Source organism: Cinclus cinclus, chromosome 3 (genome assembly GCF_963662255.1).
Source record: "Cinclus cinclus chromosome 3, bCinCin1.1, whole genome shotgun sequence".
Taxonomy (NCBI): domain Eukaryota; kingdom Metazoa; phylum Chordata; class Aves; order Passeriformes; family Cinclidae; genus Cinclus; species Cinclus cinclus.
In genome coordinates, this window is record NC_085048.1 from 111015358 (window position 1) to 111034175 (window position 18818).

General features: G+C 49.0%; 1 protein-coding gene across 1 annotated transcript in view; it reads left to right on the forward strand.

The window, feature by feature from the left end:
- Positions 1-5683: 5683 nt before the first annotated feature.
- LOC134042025 (serine/threonine-protein kinase pim-1-like) overlaps positions 5684-18818 on the forward strand; it is a gene marked incomplete at its 3' end in the record, with an annotated part of 31876 nt that continues 18741 nt past the window's right edge. Inside the window, exon 1 of the mRNA XM_062489099.1 lies at positions 5684-5788. Coding sequence (XP_062345083.1) covers positions 5684-5788 — 105 coding nt within the window. The remainder of the gene's footprint in view (positions 5789-18818) is intronic.

The window sequence follows — 18818 nt, forward strand, 5'->3', positions numbered from 1 at the left end:
TAGAATCCAGGATGCCCGCAAGCAGCAGCTGCTCGTGTCTCGTGGCTCTCAAAGAATTGCCCAGAGCATTTCCCAGTGGCCCTGGCATGGAGCAGAGAGCACAGCCAAGGAGGTGCTTCCTCAGGTCCCCGGCGATTTGTGGAGGGAGCGGCTCAGGGCTCCCCATCCTATTGGAGAAATTGTGGCACAGTGCAGTGAAGTTGCCACAGAGTGGAAAAGGGGAAACATCCCCCTGCAGCTCAATGGCCTCGTGATGTCCCCGCGAGCCAAGGCACATCTGGCGTGTTCTTCTGGAGATCAGCGCAGAGCTGGAGAACGCCGTCCTCGAGCTGGCCACTGGCAGGGCAAAGCTGATGGGCTTTGGTTGCAGCCCCTTCCTAGAGGACACGCTCTGCACCCCGACGAAATCAAGATGAGTCCCCAGGCGGTGCAGGGGTGGGGGGATGCTCGTGCCTCCAGGCATGGCAGGGCTCAGCCTGGCCACGTGCCGGTGGTTCCCCTTGGGGTGGCAGTGGACAATATTAATCTTTCTGCCAACTGCTCAGCTGCTTTTTGGTGGGGCAGGGGATGGATGTTGTGGAAGGGGAGCCGGCTCCTGGCCTCGCTGACAGCTTCTTCCTGCCAGCATGGCACAGGCTGGGGTGGGGGCATCCGGCCTGACAAAAGCATGCATCCGTGTGGATAGGGAGCAGCAGAGGGGGACGGGTTCTTTAGCCATGGCCCAGCTGCTCTGCTTTGCAGGCCCTTGAGGAAGGGGTGGGCATACAGGTGGGAAAGGTAGGGTTTTTCCCCACCACTGGAGAGATTTTAGTATCATAAAGAGCGGTCAGACCTTCCCCAGGCCCGTGAAACGGTGACAACCTTTGGTGCTTTTTCTTGTTTCCAGGTCTTGTTTTGAAATGACTTTCATGCAATTGTTCTTTGTTTTTTCCAGAAAGATTGCAGCTTGTGTCCAGACCAGATGGAGAAGCACCGGTACCGTCCCTGGAGTGCATCCCATGCAGGTGCTACCCGGGGAGGGTCCACGGTGTGGATGTCCCCTGCAAAAGGATGAGGACCTTGTGTGGGATCGGCTCCTCTCCTGGCAGCAGGTCTCCAGAGGTGGGTACCCGGTTCCACAGCTCGGGTGGCAGAAGGGCTTAGGGCAAATGGCAGCAGGCACACGAGAATGTCGCTCTTGCAGCTGCTGAGGAGGTTGTTGTGCCATGCTTGAGCAGAAGAGGTGGAGCGTGTCCTGCCACGCTGCTCTCCTCTAACAAGGAGGGAATGGGCTGGGAGGTTTGGGCTCTGAGCACAGCCAGCAGCCTGGCCTGAGTATAGGCTATGGTGGGACAGGGGGGACAGGAGCCTGCTGCCACTGACCGTGGCTTTCTGGTTTCTGTCCCCAGGCTACCAGCAGCTCATGCCATGGAAACGGCACCGCTCGACCTGCCAGTCTGGGAGGGCTGGACGGCAGCGGGTGTTCATTTGCTGCCAAAAATAAATCATTCTTGTTACTAACATCATCATCATCATCGGAGCATTTCTTTCATCCTTTTTTCAAGCTTTTGGCCTCCCTTCTTCCACCGAAATCTCTTTGCCTCTTTCCTCATCCACTTGGTGGAATTGGTGGGGGGGGTTTAAGTAACACAAAAAGTTCAGCAACAATTCCTGTTGCCAACCGCAGCAGTCTCTTCAAGAACCTGGAGTTGGTAGCCAGGCCCACATTTCACTTGGAAAGGGGAGTGGTTTGCAGGGACAAAGATGTCCCTCTGCTGCAAAAGCAGGGAGGAAATCAGAAGCAGCAAAATGCAATTTCAGCTCTACCCCCGCCCAAAGTTGTCTGCGTCTTTGCCCTCCACTCCAAAATAGGCAGGCAAGGCTGGACTTGAACAAGGTTCAAGTCCTTCATGGTCCCTTGGCATTAAAGGGATCAAGTAAAACTCTCGTATGCAGTAATTGGAGTACAGCTACTGTAGGGATAAAGGAAATGTTGGGAGCTGGGACATCCTTCTTGTCTCCTTTGTCTCCCCAGGTGTTGTAGCCTGGATAGCTGTTAAGATGGTTGCAGGTAAAGGAGCAGCAAGGGCCTTTGTATGGGATCCACGGAGATGTTTATTTCAGCCACTGCGTGGATAGTCCAGGGTCAGAGGCAAAGACAAAGGGGAACGTCGGGGTGAGGGTCCAGGTTGAAGCAGATGGGTGTCCTGGGCAGGGGGAGCATCAGGGAGCACTTACCAGGGGACATGGGGGTGGCACAAAGGTGGGGTTAGGGCATGGGAGCCAACAGGGAAACAGGGTGGGAGTGACCGAAAAACTGAGAGACAGGGAGAGGGCAGGGGGCTGGCCCAGGGAACAGAACAGGGCTACATTGGCATGACAGAACAGGGCTTGCTATGAGAGAAGCCTCTCGTGTCTTCCTAACTAGGGAATGCCTTTTAGGGTCTCCACAGTGGGGTGTTTTGGGTTCAGTTTGAGTTTGGGTGGAGATACTGCTTTAGTGTAGTGGTTTTGGATTGTTAATTTGAACGTTTTTAGTTGTGAGATAGGATTAGGAGGAAGATAAAACAGGCTTAGCTTTAAATGGTACAAAGACAAACTTTATTACCAGAAACTATAGGGGAAAAAAGAAGAAGAAAAATTAGAATAAAACTTCAGACTACTCTTCTTCTTTCCACACATTTGTTTTTTTTGCATTGACAGCATACAAAGAACAACTCAGTTAGTTTACCTTTTCTAAAATAGTCATTTACTTGTTTCTTTCAGAGAGGAGATTCTTCAGCCTATAGAGATTTTTCATAAGAAACCATTTTTAGGTGGTCTTGCTGTTCTAGTGTTTAGCCGTCAGGGAGGATAGAGATCTGGTGATTATGTAATATTTTTTTTCTCAACTAACATTTTAATTCATAACTAATACTGAGGACCATATCAACTTATGAGGCACACTTAAAGGATTATAATAGTTGAAACAAAAGCTTACTCCACTTTTAAAAATAGAGGGTGTTTTTCTTCTTCTTCCCTAGGGAGAAGCAGGGGTTTTTTCACTATTTAAACCTAGGGCACTTACAGCAATTTTAACATTGGTTTATTTTAACACCAACGCTTCTTCTTACATCTAGAGTTAGAATCTTTAATCCACCCCATATTTTTTTATGTGTTATAGGGAAACAAGGGTTGCTTTTCTGTAGCATAAAAAAAAGGGAAGAATTTCAGTCTATGTCTTCCTTCCCTCAGCTGAGACTTGACTCTTCTCATACTTTGATTTTGGTGTTTTTTGTGCTGTTTTTGTACATATTATCATTTTGGTTCTCTGTTTTTTTTTCCACAGGACAGAGAATAAAGTATTTGTAAAGTCATATTTTGGGCAGTGAAAAAGTTAATATTTTGCCGGGGCAGGAGAGGGTTCTGTGATTGTTTTTAGGTGGGGCGGCCGGAGCTCTTTACCATAAGGAGCCTTCTAAGGCTGCGCTGGGGCCAGGCTGGGATTGTAGGGCCCGGCCAGAAAGCAGAGATGAGTTTTTTGGTTGTAAGGTTGTTTTTTGGCGTTTGCTGTACGTAATGTTAGTGGTGGGCTGGTGGTTTTCCTTTTCCTTTGCCCAGCAGCCGAGGTTGGGGCCCTTGCCATATCGGGGCCCAGCTGTCTCTCCCCCAGGCCGTGTGGGCGGTGAGGCAGGCCTTTTTTCCACCTTTATCTCTTACTGTTCACTTCCTCTTGCTGGAAACGGGATTGTTGGAACACTTTAGAGGAGACGGCTTATCCATAGTGTTCTGTTTTAAATTGTCTAAAACCGTGTGAGACAGATGGCTTCACATAGGAACATCCCCAGGGCTGCTGAGGGGAAGGCACCACTTTATTTGTTGTGAAGAGAAGTAATCAAAATCCGCAACCAACAAGCTGCAAGGCAGAACGGAGTGGGAATTACAGAAATAAAGGCCTTGAAAAGCAGCTTAGGAAAGCAGCTACTTCCTAGACAGTGCCAAACCCTCCGACCTGGCCTGGCCGGGCCCAGGGCTGGCTGCCCTTGGGAAGGGAAGGGAAGGGAAGGGAAAGGGATGGAGCTGGGGTGGGGGCTCTGGCCATGGAAACGAGAGAACCACGGGCCAGCGCGTCACAAAGGGGCAGCCCCGCAAGGGGCTGTGAAGGTTGTGGTTGACACGGACACAGTGGCAGGAGACACGTCTGGCTCTGCCTGTCTGTGCCGACTGCTGGCGATTGGAGTCACCCCACCTTGTTCTAGGGCTGGGGACCGGGCTCCTATCGCCGTCTGCTCCGAGACAGTTCCCAAATTCAACCCCAGGTACTTCTGCGAGACAGAAGCACGGGTTCAAAGATGGATTTTACTGGAAAAGGAAAGACCACGGAAGGAAAAGGTGAGGATAGAAAGGAGCTGAAAGGCCCGAGTCAAATGGAGACAAATTCCACCAGATTTCCGGGAAAATTGGTCCATGGTGGTCAGTTCTGGCTCTGTGTCAGAGTTGGTGGCTGTGAGCTACAGGTGATCTTGCCAGGACAGCCCTGGCATCACAACATTTTCTCATTAGCTTACTCATTATGTTTTGTCATTAGCGTCCTCTTCTTTTCACAGTAGCCAAATCACTCAAACTTTCAGTCAGGACAGGGACTGTGGCCACAGCTGACCACAAACTGGACACGGTCATGAGACGCAAGTTCTGTTCCTTTGTTTGCCACCAATGTCAGGTCTCACAACAGATAAATTTCCTGTTCTTCCTCTGCTTGCTAATTGGGTGTAACACTGAGAATGATATTAAGGTGCTATGAAAACGCCAGCAAGTCCTGCCTGCTTGCTGAGAGCTCTTTGTAGTTTGCAGAAACAGCAGTCACAGCTGTGTGGGTCTTTATTGGGTGTTCACAGAAGCCACACTAGAGAAGGAGTTTTTTTCCCCTCTTCCCATTGGAGCCATCCAACTTTCTGTTCAGCCATGGTAACTCAATAGTGTTCAGAGGAATAGTTCACAGGCTAGGTCCTTGAGAAATGAAACCTAAGAAATTTTCTCCAAAGTTCAAGAATCCTGCAAATGCCCCACCCATTAGACGTGTTTATGATAAAGATGGGACTTCACCTAAATGAGTTCATCCCTTGTGAGGCTGGCTCAGCCTCCCACAGAGGTAAGGTGGGAGCTGGGCCGCTCTCTGGTGGGAGGAAGGGTCTTGTGCCAGCCTGGAGAGCCTGTGCACATTGCCAGGGAGCAGTTGTGCCCTGCAGGTGCCCCCTGCCATGAGCTGTGCTGCTGCCAGTGCCCCGTGGAGCTGTAGGGCTGCTGAGCTGTGGGGCAGGGAGAGGAGCAGGAGGCTGCATGTGCAGCTGAGCCATTGCTGGGAAGCACAGGGCTCTGGGCTCCCTGCTGTCCCAGAGCAGCCCAGAGGCCAGGGAGTTCCCCTGGGAGCTCTGTGGAAGTGGCTCAGGGTGTGCCCCTGGCCTGCCTCAAGGGGCTGATGGCAGGAGCAGGTTTCCTTTTGAAGCTATTTTCCAGGAAAGTTTCCCGGAAATGTGTCCCATGAAACATGGAGCTTCAGATGCTTTTGTTTTGCTTTGCAGCCTCTTGTTACATTTTGTGTCTCCACTTTGCAGGCCTGACTGGCTACCCTCTTGCCAAGAGGTTTTCCCTGGCAAATCCTTCTATGCTCCTTCCCTCCAAGCCATTGCCTCCCATCCAGAAGGGCTCTCCTTCAACCAAGTCAAATATGATGTCCAGAGGAGAGCGGGACAATGGGAAAAATGGCACTGGCTACAAGGAGGACAATATTAGAAACAACCGGGACCAGGATTCAGAGGGAAAAGCACATAAGGTAAGGCAACCAAGATAAGTCCTGTGTGGCAGATTTTTAGTTAATGTCTGGTAAGCAGAGATCGGAGACCATTAACTGTGGTGTGAGCCTAAGGAAGAAGGTGAGCAAAGTAGGATCTCAGCTGGACTCTGCACTTCAGGCTGTCTTTGCAATGGGTGTGTAGTGCAGATTTCAAGTCCTCACTGTGTATCTATAGCAGGAGAGGGCTTTGAAAGGTTTCTGGGCTCTGTCATGGTTGCTCCTCTGTCTTGTAGCTGAGGAAACACCAACAAGAAGGCAGCGCTGCTAAAGTTGTCTGCTCCAGCTAAGCAATCCTCCTGCATTCAGTAACCCATGGGTATATGTGAACCATGTCTTGGTGGTGGTTTCCATCAGCTCTGTCTGGTGGGGATGGAAAAAGGAGTTTGCTGGAACAGGCAGTCCTGCAAAGTCAGTTCCAGGTTGACGCAGCTTTTTGAGCTGTGCAGCCATGGCCTTCTACACAGTTGTCTCTGATGCTATTTCTAGATTTCTTCAGCTTCTGGGCAGCTGTGTGCTGTGGCATGGCTTTGTCCAGAGAGAAGGGATGGGAGGTGGCCATGGGGAGAGCAGCCCCAAGCCCAGGCACACGATTGCCTTTGCAGCAGGGCCAGCACCTGCAGTTGTTCTGGGTTTGCCATGGGGTGCAGGAGGAGGCAAATGAGCAACAGCTCTGGCAAACAGAATGTCCAATCAAAGGCTGATGTACTTGATTCCAGCCTTGCTGAGGAAGGGCCCAGTGTATCCCTGACAGGATGTGGTCCTTTAACTGTAGTTTGAAGAGGACTTGATTTGGGGCTTTAGTTGTGCCAGAAAGGAAGGGACACTTAAAGAATGGTGTGCACCTGCCCCTCCTACCTCCACCCTCCTTCCTGGTCATGGCATGGGGGCCCTGGAGCAACTTGGGCAAGTAGAGACCTTGCAGAGAGCAGCAGGGCAGGGAGCTCTGCTGAACTTCCTAAATGCCAGTGAGCCTGAGATGATGGAGGTGTGGGAGCTGGAGAGCACGGAGCATCGCGAGAGCTCAGCAGCTTCTGGGCTGAAAGGCTGCTGGGCAACTGTAAGAGGGAAGGGCAGCAGCAGAAGAATTGAGGGGCTTGAGAAAAGCAGGTTCTGACATCCTGCAGAATGGCTTTGTGGAGACTTGGTTGGTGATCAGCACTGGCTGTGAGGTGCCTAAGGGGCAGGGAGAGAACAGTGGTCTAAACCCATTCCCATACCATCCAAAAGGCCAGTGGAGGCAGTGGCACTGCAGAACATGCTGATGCCAACCATGTGGATTCCTGCTGGGAGTGTAGCTGCAATTGCAGACAAATGAGCAGGAAGAGAGAGGTGGCAAATTTGGGAGATGGTCTCTCCCTCAGCAATTCTCTTTCCTATGCCGCCCTTCCCCTTCCTAGGACAATCTGCTATATATGATATTGACTTTTCCTGTCAGGGCATGTGTAACTGTCTTGAGTCATGAATGAGGGCAAGGCTGGATGCTACATTTGAGCACTGTGTACCACTCTTTCCAGGCATCCTTGCTGTATCCCAGAGGTGGGGATATGAAGAAGGGGTCATTGGGGCTGCCTTTGATCCCCCCTATACCCAAGGCAGTCAGTCCCCGTGTTGGCAGTGCTGCAGGGTCTCTGCTCAGCTCTGTGCAGCTGGATGTCCAAGAGTCCCAGGAGATGAGGTAAGCCAAGGTGTCTGCTGCTCCCCTCTGCAATTCAGCTCCCTTTTGCTATCTTGTGAGGTTCCTTTGCACAGTCAGCTGTCTCCCATGTATTTAGGCAAACCTCTGTGTATTCACCATTTGGCCCATCTGTGATGATCCAGCTCCATGTCAAACCCCACACCTCATGTCACAAGGGCAGAGAGGTGGTGGTGGTGGGGAAGAGGAGGCAGGGCTTAAAAGCATCTGAAGATGGGTCCTCTGCTGGGCTTGATATTGATTCCCTCTGTAATGTTTGTGGTGTCATTTGGGAACTGTATTGCATGGGTCTGTCTCCTGAAGATGATAGAATACTGTGATCCTTGAGTCTCAAGTTCAGCACGCAAAAATTACGTTTTGCCAAATATTAGCTGCTGGAGAGGTGTCTGGACAGTCAGGTGCTGCCTCTGTAAACATGCTGTGTGACTTGTCTGTTTCTTGGCCTCCGGTCTGAAATGAGCTCCCAGAGAAGTTTGGGTTATAGATGTGTAAGCCAATCAATGTTTAATGCTTAGATCTTGCCTTAAAATCAAAGAGGGAAAGGTTCTAAAGAAGTTTTATAGGATGGTACCTGATGGAAAGATATTGGCTTGGATATGTTTGAGGAAATGTAGCTGTCAAGCTTATCCGAGTGATTACAATAATGAATGAGTCACAGAAATATCATTCCTATTGAAAAGCTTAGGTAGGGCTTTAAAAGTGCAATCTGAATATCCTTGGCTATCAGCTGAGTTGGAAAAGGCCTTTTCCTTCTTGGAAGATCAAGGAGGTGGAATATCCTTCTCAGAACACTCCAGTGCTCTGACCACATGTAGCACGAGACTGGCACCAGCGCAAGGCATGAGCAGGCAAAGCCAAGCTTTGTCAGCAGAACCAAAGTAGCTGCCCTCCATACAGACTCGTGTCTCAGCTTAGCAACCTTTGCTGCTTCAGAGAGGCTGTAGGAGCCCCCCAGGTTTCAAAAGGAGAGACACCACAATTGGGGAGTTATGATGCAAGTTGGAGAATGACTGCTGTGTTTCAGCTGGAGCTTGGCCAGCTCTGTCTGACTGCAGCAACTGAAAGCTTAAGGACAATTAATCAGCTTTGCATCTTGTTGGCTTGATGTCTCTTGCATTTCCTCCTTCATCAGAGTGAACAAGCTAGGAAAGATTGCCTCCTCTCATGCTACACCTCTTCCCTCCCTTCTCTTTCTCCCTCCTCATATGTGCTTTTGTTCTCCCTTTCTCAAGGCCAAGACCGAGCGGCAGCATCAAAGAGAAGTCTGAACATGCAGGTAGGTACAGGGCATGTCGGTCCTAAAATGACCATTGGCATATTGAATCAGAGGTGACATCTTGAAAACTTGGTTATGAACCATGGTTTTAAGAATTTCTTTAAATTTGTTTCAATTCCTTGATGGCCTCAGTGGACTGTCCCAGAGCCCAGTCACTGGGATTATGCTCCGGGGATGCTCTGAAAACTCCTCTAATGTGAAGTCTTAGGTGGCATAAGCTGGAGTGGTATCTTGAGGCCCTGGAAATGCATTGCAGGAAACAAAACATTCCTCTCCATTCTTTGCCTGCCTTTTATCTCCCTGAAGCCTTTCTAGTGTTGCAATTAGAACCAAAAAAAGAAAGCATTTAGCAGGAAATGAGAAATATTCCCACTCCTTCCTCCTGCCCTTGAAGGAGAAGACTTTAACTTGGGGTATATTCTGAGCTGAACCCTTTGAGATCGGAAGGAAAGTCATGGAAATTGCCTGGTTTTTCACTGGGAGAAATAGGGAACCCTCCTGTGAGAGAAAGTCCTTTTGAATTTTCCAGTTTTGGAGAAGGACAATTCCAAATGGATGCAGCATATGCAGGGTCTGAGTTTGTCATCCTCTGACAGCACAAGCCCAAAGCCACCTATGGCAGGTTCACCATGGCAAATCTCTTGCCCCACTGCCTCTGCCTGTGTCAGTGTTGCAGGCTGAGGCTGGGGGAGGAGATGCCTTCTGCCTTGTCCCCCTGTCCCTGCCTTGCCTGATCCCTGACAAGTAGAATTGTGCCAGACAAAATGCGGTCTCTGGTGCATCTGTGCCAGCCAATGCCTTTGAGTTGAAAGCCTCCATCAAAGCCTGTTGTTGTTCCTTTGCCATTTTGGGGCATGTCATGATAGGAGAGTTGAGATTTGAAGAAATAGTTGTGCTGATGCAGAAAAAGGGATCAGATGCCCAGGCCCCTTTGCTCTGGGTTAGTTCTGCCAAATCCTGGGCAGATGCCCTTTGGAATGACTCCTTAATTGGTGATATGCAGTTGGAATGCTTAATGCAGCTAGGGAGAAGTATTGCTCAATAAGTAAGGAGACATTTTTGCTGGATTAGTTCTGGAGTGGAAATGAGCTGTATCATTACTCCTTATCTGGTGTGCTTTTACAAATGACCTGTTCCATCTACAGGGATAAAGAAATACAGATTTATGCAAGGTCTTCTTTTGATGATCTGCCCTATGCCATTTCTACCAAGCGAATTTGGAATTGTTTTTAACTGCAATGATCAGAAATGTTTGGATGTAGGTCTTATGTTGGGTTTTGGGTTCTCTGCAGGAAAGAATGCAGGGAAAAAACCCATGAAGCAAAACCCATGAAGCAATAAAGCTTCGCAAAAACAGAATGTTTGCAAGCCAGTGTGTCCCCTACAGATATGGGCTCCTTGAATACTGGGGACAAGCAATGGGGAGGGCAAAGCATCTTTTACCTCTAATGTGGGTTGCCATCATTCATGAGCCTGCCCTTCCTTTGTTGCAAAAGGAAATAAAGGCAACCAACAAATGCCAACCCAGAACTGAGTGGGTGTTACAGAAACAAGTGCCATGAAATCTAGCTTTGGAAAGGAATGATTTCCTAGGTGTAATTGTCAAATTCTGGAGACCACTGTGGGTTGCCAGCTGTTTGGAAGGAAAGAGATCCCTAAGTAGTGGGGTGGCAATGAGAAACACATAAGCAATGCAGTAGAAGCTCTCTTTCCTGGCTTGCTAGCACCATACTGTTCAGAGTAATTAAAGTGATACTAATTTCCTGAAAAATAAAAGCAAAGCAATTTTCTGAATAACTAAAAAGACCCCTTGGTTGCCTCATCCATTAGATATATTGGTTCTACAGGTGGGAGTTCACCTAACTCACTTGTTCCCTTGTGAGCATGGCTCAGCCTCCCACCGAGGTAAGGTGGGAGCTGGGCCGCTCTGTGGTGGGAGGAAGGGTCTTGTGCCAGCCTGGAGAGCCTGTGCACATTGCCAGGGAGCAGTTGTGCCCTGCAGGTGCCCCCTGCCATGAGCTGTGCTGCTGCCAGTGCCCCGTGGAGCTGTAGGGCTGCTGAGCTGTGGGGCAGGGAGAGGAGCAGGAGGCTGCATGTGCAGCTGAGCCATTGCTGGGAAGCACAGGGCTCCCTGCTGTCCCAGAGCAGCCCAGAAGCCATGGAGTTCCCCTGGTTACTCTGCGAAGTGGCTCAGGGTGTGCCCCTGGCCTGCCTCACGTGGCTGCTGTTACGTGCATGTTTCCCTGTGCAGCTGTTTAGAAGTTTTGAGGAAATGTGTTCCATGGTATATGGAGCTTTAGATGCTTTAGCTTTGCATCTCAGCCTCTGTTCTATTTTATGTCTCCACATTGCAGGCCTGACTAGGTTCATGTTTTCCAAGTTGTTCCGGCCATCTCCCTCCATGCTCCCTCCTTCTAAACTGTTGCCTCCCATCCAGAAGAGCTCTCCTTCTTCTAAACCAATTAAAATCTGCAGTGTGGAGCAGGAGGGAGGGAAAAATGGCAGCAGCACCAGTGACAGTAAGAACAAGCAGGAGCTGGATTCAGAGGGAAAAATGCATAAGGTAAGAAGACCAAGATAAGTCCATGTGATAGATTTTCAGATTATGTGCTGCAGGCAGAGTTTTGAGACTTTTTCCTATGGTGTGAGGCAAGGGAAACCCCTGAGTAAAGGAAGGTCTCAGCTGGACTCTGCACTTCAGGCTGTCTTTGCAAATGGGTGTGTAGTGCAGATTTCAAGTCCTCACTGTGTATCTATAGCAGGAGAGGGCTTTGAATGATTTCTGGGTTCTGTCATGGTTGCTCCTTTGTCTTGTAGCTGAGAAAACACCAACAAGAAGGCAGCGCTGCTAAAGTTGTCTGCTCCAGCTAAGCAATCCTCCTGCATTCAGTAACCCACGGGTATCTGTGAACCATGTCTATGTCTTGGTGGTGGTTTCCATCAGCTCTGTCTGGTGGGGATGGAAAAAGGAGTTTGCTGGAACAGGCAGTCCTGCAAAGTCAGTTCCAGGTTGTCACAGCGTTTGAGTTGTACAGCCATGGCCTCCTACACAGTTGTCTCTGATGCTATTTCTAGATTTCTTCAGCTTCTGGGCAGCTGTGTGCTGTGGCATGGCTTTGTCCAGAGGGAAGGGATGGGAGGTGGCCATGGGGAGAGCAGCCCCAAGCCCAGGCTCACGATTGCCTTTGCAGCAGGACCAGCACCTGCAGTTGTTCTGGGTTTGCCATGGGGTGCAGGAGGAGGCAAATGAGCAACAGGTCTGGCAAACAGAATGTCCAATCAAAGGCTGATGTACTTGATTCCAGCCTTGCTGAGGAAGGGCCCAGTGTATCCCTGACAGGATGTGGTCCTTTAACTATAGTTTGAAGAGGACTTGATTTGGGGCTTTAGTTGTGCCAGAAAGGAAGGGACACTTAAAGAATGGTGTGCACCTGCCCCTCCTACCTCCACCCTCCTTCCTGGTCATGGCATGGGGGCCCTGGAGCAACTTGGGCAAGCAGAGACCTTGCAGAGAGCAGCAGGGCAGGGAGCTCTGCTGAACTTCCTAAATGCCAGTGAGCCTGAGATGATGGAGGTGTGGGAGCTGGAGAGCACGGAGCATCGCGAGAGCTCAGCAGCTTCTGGGCTGAAAGGCTGCTGGGCAACTGTAAGAGGGAAGGGCAGCAGCAGAAGAATTGAGGGGCTTGAGAAAAGCAGGTTCTGACATCCTGCAGAATGGCTTTGTGGAGACTTGGTTGGTGATCAGCACTGGCTGTGAGGTGCCTAAGAGACAGGGAGAGAACAGTGATCTGAACCCATTCCCATACCATCCAAAAGGCCAGTGGAGGCAGTGGCACTGCAGAACATGCTGATGCCAACCATGTGGATTCCTGCTGGGATGGTCTCTCCCTCACCAATTCCCTTTCCTATGCCACCCTTCCCCTTCCTAGGACAATCTGCTATATATGATATTGACTTTTCCTGTCAGGGCATGTGTAACTGTCTTGAGTCATGAATGAGGGCAAGGCTGGATGCTATATTTGAGCACTGTGTACCTCCCTTTCCAGGCATCCTTGCTGTATCCCAGAGGTGTGGATATGAAGAAGGGGTCATGGGGACTGCCTTTGATCCCCCCTATACCCAAGGCAGTCAGTCCCCGTGTTGGCAGTGCTGCAGGGTCTCTGCTCAGCTCTGTGCAGCTGGATGTCCAAGAGTCCCAGGAGATGAGGTAAGCCAAGGTGTCTGCTGCTCCACTCTGCTGTTCAGCTCCCTCTTGCCATCTTGTGAGGTTCCTTTGCACAGTCAGCTCTCTCCCATGTACTTAGGGAAACCTCTGTGTATTCACCATTTGGCCCATCCGTGATGATCCAGCTCCATGTCAAACCCCACACCGCATGTCACAAGGGCAGAGGTGGTGGTGGTGGGGAAGAGGAGGCAGGGCTTAAAAGCATCTGAAGATGGGTCCTCTGCTGGGCTTGGTATTGATTCCCTCTGTAATGTTTGTGGTGTCATTTGGGAACTGTATTGCATGGGTCTGTCTCCTGAAGATGATAGAATACTATAATCCGTGACTGCCACCTTCAGCACCCACAAGCATATGCTTGTAGAAATATTGGCTGCTGGAGAGGGGTCTGCGAATTCTAGTATTGCTTTTTTTACTTTTAACACGGGGTGCTGTTGTTCATGTTACAACATTCCTTTGTTGTAAAGAGAAATATAAACAGCACATAAAACCCAATCCAGAACTCAGTGGGAGTTGCAAATAGAAAGGCCATGAAATCTAGCTTAGGAAAGCAATTACCTCCTGGGAGTTATTGTCAGATTCTGGACATCTCTGTGGGTTGGCATCTGTTTGGAAGGGAAGGGATCCCAAAGACAATGTCAGGCATAACTTCTATCTTCCTTGGCCTCCACTGTGAACTGAGATTCCAGGGAAGTTTTGGGTTATAGATGTACGATTTAATCAGTGTTTAATATTGAGGCCTGGATTCAAAATCCAAGAGGTCATGGTGCTAGAGAAGAGTTCTAGCACTGTACCTGATGGAAAGATTGGTTTGGAAATGTGTGATAAAATGTAGCTGTCATGCTTATCTGAATTAGAAAGAAGGATAAATAAGAAGAAAGAAGGACTCAGGAGTATCATTCCTATTGAAGAGCTTAGGTAGGGCTTTGAAAGTGCAATCTGAATATCCTTGGCTATCAGCTGAGTTGGAAAAAGTAGTTTTCTTATTCAAAAAGCAAGGAGGTGGAATATCCTTCTCAGAACACTCCAGTGCTCTGACCACATGTAGCACGAGACTGGCACCAGCGCAAGGCATGAGCAGGCAAAGCCAAGCTTTGTCAGCAGAACCAAAGTAGCTGCCCTCCATACAGACTCGTGTCTCAGCTTAGCAACCTTTGCTGCTTCAGAGAGGCTGTAGGAGCCCCCCAGGTTTCAAAAGGAGAGACACCACAATTGGGGAGTTATGATGCAAGTTGGAGAATGACTGCTGTGTTTCAGCTGGAGCTTGGCCAGCTCTGTCTGACTGCAGCAACTGAAAGCTTAAGGACAACTAATCAGCTTTGCATCTTGTTGGCTTGATGTCTCTTGCATTTCCTCCTTCATCAGAGTGAACAAGCTAGGAAAGATTGCCTCCTCTCATGCTACACCTCTTCCCTCCCTTCTCTTTCTCCCTCCTCATATGTGCTTTTGTTCTCCCTTTCTCAAGGCCAAGACCGAGCGGCAGCATCAAAGAGAAGTCTGAACATGCAGGTAGGTACAGGGCATGTCGGTCCTAAAATGACCATTGGCATATTGAATCAGAGGTGACATCTTGAAAACTTGGTTATGAACCATGGTTTTAAGAATTTCTTTAAATTTGTTTCAATTCCTTGATGGCCTCAGTGGACTGTCCCAGAGCCCAGTTACTGGGAGTGCGCTCCGGTGGTACAATGAAAATTCCTGCATTGTGAAGTGTTGAGTGGCAGGAGCTAGAGTGGTACTTTGGGGCACTGGTATTGTAGTGTGGGAAAAGAAAACATTCTTCTCCATCCTGCATTTGGATTTTATCTCCCTGCAGCTTTTGTAGTGTTTCAATTAGGAGAGAAAAAGAAGGAAATCCTCATTTAGCAGGAAATGAGAAATGTTCCCTTTCCTTCCTCCTGCCCTTCAAGGAGAAAACCTTTCCTTTGGGCAATTTCTCAGCTGGACTCTTTGAGATCTAAGGCAGATTCATGGACACCGCCTGGTTTTGCACAGGGGGAAATCAGGAAACCTCCTATGACAGAAAATCCTGTTGAATTTTGCATTTCAGGAGAAGGACAATTCCAAATGGATGCAGCATATGCAGGGTCTGAGTTTGTCATCCTCTGACAGCACAAGCCCAAAGCCACCTATGGCAGGTTCACCATGGCAAATCTCTTGCCCCACTGCCTCTGCCTGTGTCAGTGTTGCAGGCTGAGGCTGGGGGAGGAGATGCCTTCTGCCTTGTCCCCCTGTCCCTGCCTTGCCTGATCCCTGACAAGTAGAATTGTGCCAGACAAAATGCGGTCTCTGGTGCGTCTGTGCCAGCCAATGCCTTTGAGTTGAAAGCCTCCAGCAAAGCCTGTTGTTGTTGTTCCTTTGCCATTTTGGGGCATGTCATGATAGGAGAGATGAGATTTGAAGAAACAGTTGTGCTGATGCAGAAAAAGGGATCAGATGCCCAGGCCCCTTTGCTCAGGATTAGTTCTGCCAAATCCTGGGCAGAGGCCCTTTGGAATGACTCCTTAATTGGTGATATGCAGCTGGAATGCTTAATGCAGCTAGGGAGAAGTATTGCTCAATAAGTAAGGTGACATTTTTGCTGGATTTATTCTGGACTAGAAATTAGCTATAGCATTAACCCTTACCGGTTGTAGTTTTGTAATTGTCCTGACATCCTACAAGGGAAATAAAATCTTGGTATGAGGCACTTATTCTTCCCCTACTGCTTGGCTGCTACATGATTTTATCCCCTGTGAAGCCATGTAAAGAAATAGTTCTAAGAGCTGTGTTGGAGAGTATTTGAGAATGACCTGCCATTAGACAAAATCTAATTTGTCAGTATCGGCCGTGATCAGAAATGTTTTGAGACAGGTCATATCTATGTTGGGCTTGGGTGTTTCTGCAGGAAAGAAGGTAGGGAATAAAGTCCTCCAAGAGTGAAGTAGAACAAAAGTGAAACTTCTGGATGATCTCTTTATTCCCTTCAGTGAGGGGCTTGCATATTCCTGAGGACATCTAATTGGGAAAGCAAAGCTTCTTTTGCATCTAACATGTGGTGCCAAAGTTTGTGTACCAGCAATTCCTTTGTTTGAAAGAGAAATAAAGAAAACACAGAAGTGTAAAACCTAAAATAGAATTGAGTGGGAGTTACAGAAACAATGGCCCTGATTACAGGATTGGCAAACAATCACTTCCTAGACAGTGTCAAATTCCAGAGACCAGTGTGAGTTTCCAACTCTTTGGAAGGAAATGATTCCTGGAGTAGTGGGGAGGCAACAGGCATAGAACCCATCTCTCCTGGCTTGCCAGCTCCACATTGTTCAGAGAAATTCAAATTATGCTAGATTCATGAAAAATAAAGAAACAACAAATGTTTGCAGTCAAAAAAATAAAGTTTGATTTCGCTACCCATTAGATGAGTTGATTGTAAAGGAGTGAGTTCAATTAACTCACTTCTTTGCCTGTACTTGATCTACAGATCCTTCTGAGTCTATGACACAAAACCAGAGGATGAAGGGAAAGAGCTCTTGGTGTGTGACAGGAGCTGGGATGCCTCTGCTCCCAAGGAAAAACGATGAATTGCTCAGATTGGAGACCTGCATGCGGAAGCCCAGCGTTGGGAATGGAGGTGTGGGCTCCCGGCCGGCTCAGGGGGCCTTGGCCCAGGAGCCCCGGCAGAGGCAGCTGAGCAGCGCTGTCCCCAGGGTCACTGCCAGGGAGGAGGACAAGGGGACGGACCAGCATGGCTCAGCCTCCCACAGAGGTAAGGTGGGAGCTGGGCCGCTCTCTGGTGGGAGGAAGGGTCTTGTGCCAGCCTGGAGAGCCTGTGCACATTGCCAGGGAGCAGTTGTGCCCTGCAGGTGCCCCCTGCCATGAGCTGTGCTGCTGCCAGTGCCCCGTGGAGCTGTAGGGCTGCTGAGCTGTGGGGCAGGGAGAGGAGCAGGAGGCTGCATGTGCAGCTGAGCCATTGCTGGGAAGCACAGGGCTCTGGGTTCCCTGGTGCCCCAAAATGTTGATCTGAAAGCATACAGGTTTAGAACCTGGGACTACTTTTAGGAACCAGAAAGATGTTTACTAAAATCAGCATAAGGGCAGATAAGAATCTCTGTCAAGAGCAATCTCCATCTCTGCCCTTCTCTATCAAACACAGAGGCTCTCCAGCATCCAGGGGCTGAGGCAGCAGGTTTCAGTCTGCTGGCCCACAGAGTAATGTCATGTCTCCTTCCAGGAGCCCATCCACTGGGAGAGGGTCTAGGCATATGTAGCTTGCTGCTCTCATGCACCATCTCTGTGCCCTGTTAGAGCTCTGTAATCTGGAACCTGTCTTGCCTGTTGCCAAGCATGACATTTTTGGGCAATTGAAGTGTGCCAGAGATTTACAGGAACCTTTGCTTCCAGTACTAGGCCTCCCACTGAGCCAGCTCAAGGAGATGGATCATCCCAGCAGTCCTGGTCTAACAAGTGACAGAGACCTGAGAGAGGGCTTTGGAAAGGTAAGGGATAAGAACAGGGATGAGCAGACTTCCATTCCAGTGGCTGTTTAGTGCTTGGCCCAAAATGCCTCTGAAAACCATGATCCTCCACTCTTGGGGGTTGGGGATTGTCTTGGGAATATATTTGATGGCTACTGAGCAATTGCTTGGCTACTTCCAGTGGTGCCAAAGTCACTGCATGGAGATGGTGCCAAGGTCATGCCCGAAGCATTCTTTATATGCAAAGGCCATTTTAGAGAAGTTCTGATTGGCAGAGCAAACTGTAAACCAGTGAATGTGGGCAAAGGGCACCCTCAGAAGCAGAGAAGCAAAGATGCTAACGTTGAGTATAAGCAAGGCTTCAAAATAAAAACGGGACAGATTGATGTCTCCTGGTTACCTTTCTGGCTGTATCTCACAGCCCTCTCATTCTCACATTTTCTGCTCCTTAATATCCATGTTCCTCCAAATTGTTTTCACATGACTCCCTCCTCCTTTTGGTCTCCTGGTCTCAGAGACCAAGTCGTTGAGAGTCCTTCAGAGCTGAGTCCTTCAGAAGCCAGGAAGTGACAAACAGCTGCACTTCCTGGCCATAAGTGTTAAGCATCAGCCAATTACCCCTCCTTGCTGCATAATGCACATGGCTTTTATTCTCCTGCCCTGGCCTGTAGGAGCTGAACTGCCTGCTCATGGGAGCTCTTCCTTTGTCTTGGAGCATTCCTATGACTTCCATGTTTCAAGTAGGGTTTCCTGTCACAGTTGGAGCAGAGTAAGGCTGTGGCACTAAAGTGTTCCACCTCACTGTGTATAATTGCCAAGGTGAGGATGGGAGACATTCTCCTGAAACTATTGGAATGCATATGGAGCTGGATTAATGTCTGTGGCACTCTGTGGACTCTATGCTCCCAATGAGATGATGTGCCTGGTTTGTGTGTCTCTGCTTACAGTCTGTGATGTATTTCCATTGCAACTAGGTTCGTTCTTCATTGTGCAAGTTGGCTGAAAAGAAGTTAGAGCAGAAGAAAACTGAGATTTTTGAGAATGAGATGAAGAAGAGGAATGAAATTTTATCATCCTTAAAGCTGCCTCCACTGAGAGTTGAGCCCAGGGATGCAGCTGAAGCAAGTAAGTGGTGTCTACACTGCTGGTCCTTTTTGAGCTCTTCCTTACCCTCTGCACAGTGTTGCAATCAGACTGGGGGGCTGTTGCACTTGCATCTGAGTGGAAACCTGCATAGGAATGATTTCCATTTTGCAGAGAAAAACACAGAGGCATTAATTGTCTTGCCCATGGCCTCACTTAGTAACAGAGTATCAGCTTCCCACCTTCACCTCTAAAATCTTTCAGAGTAGAAAATTCAGTCT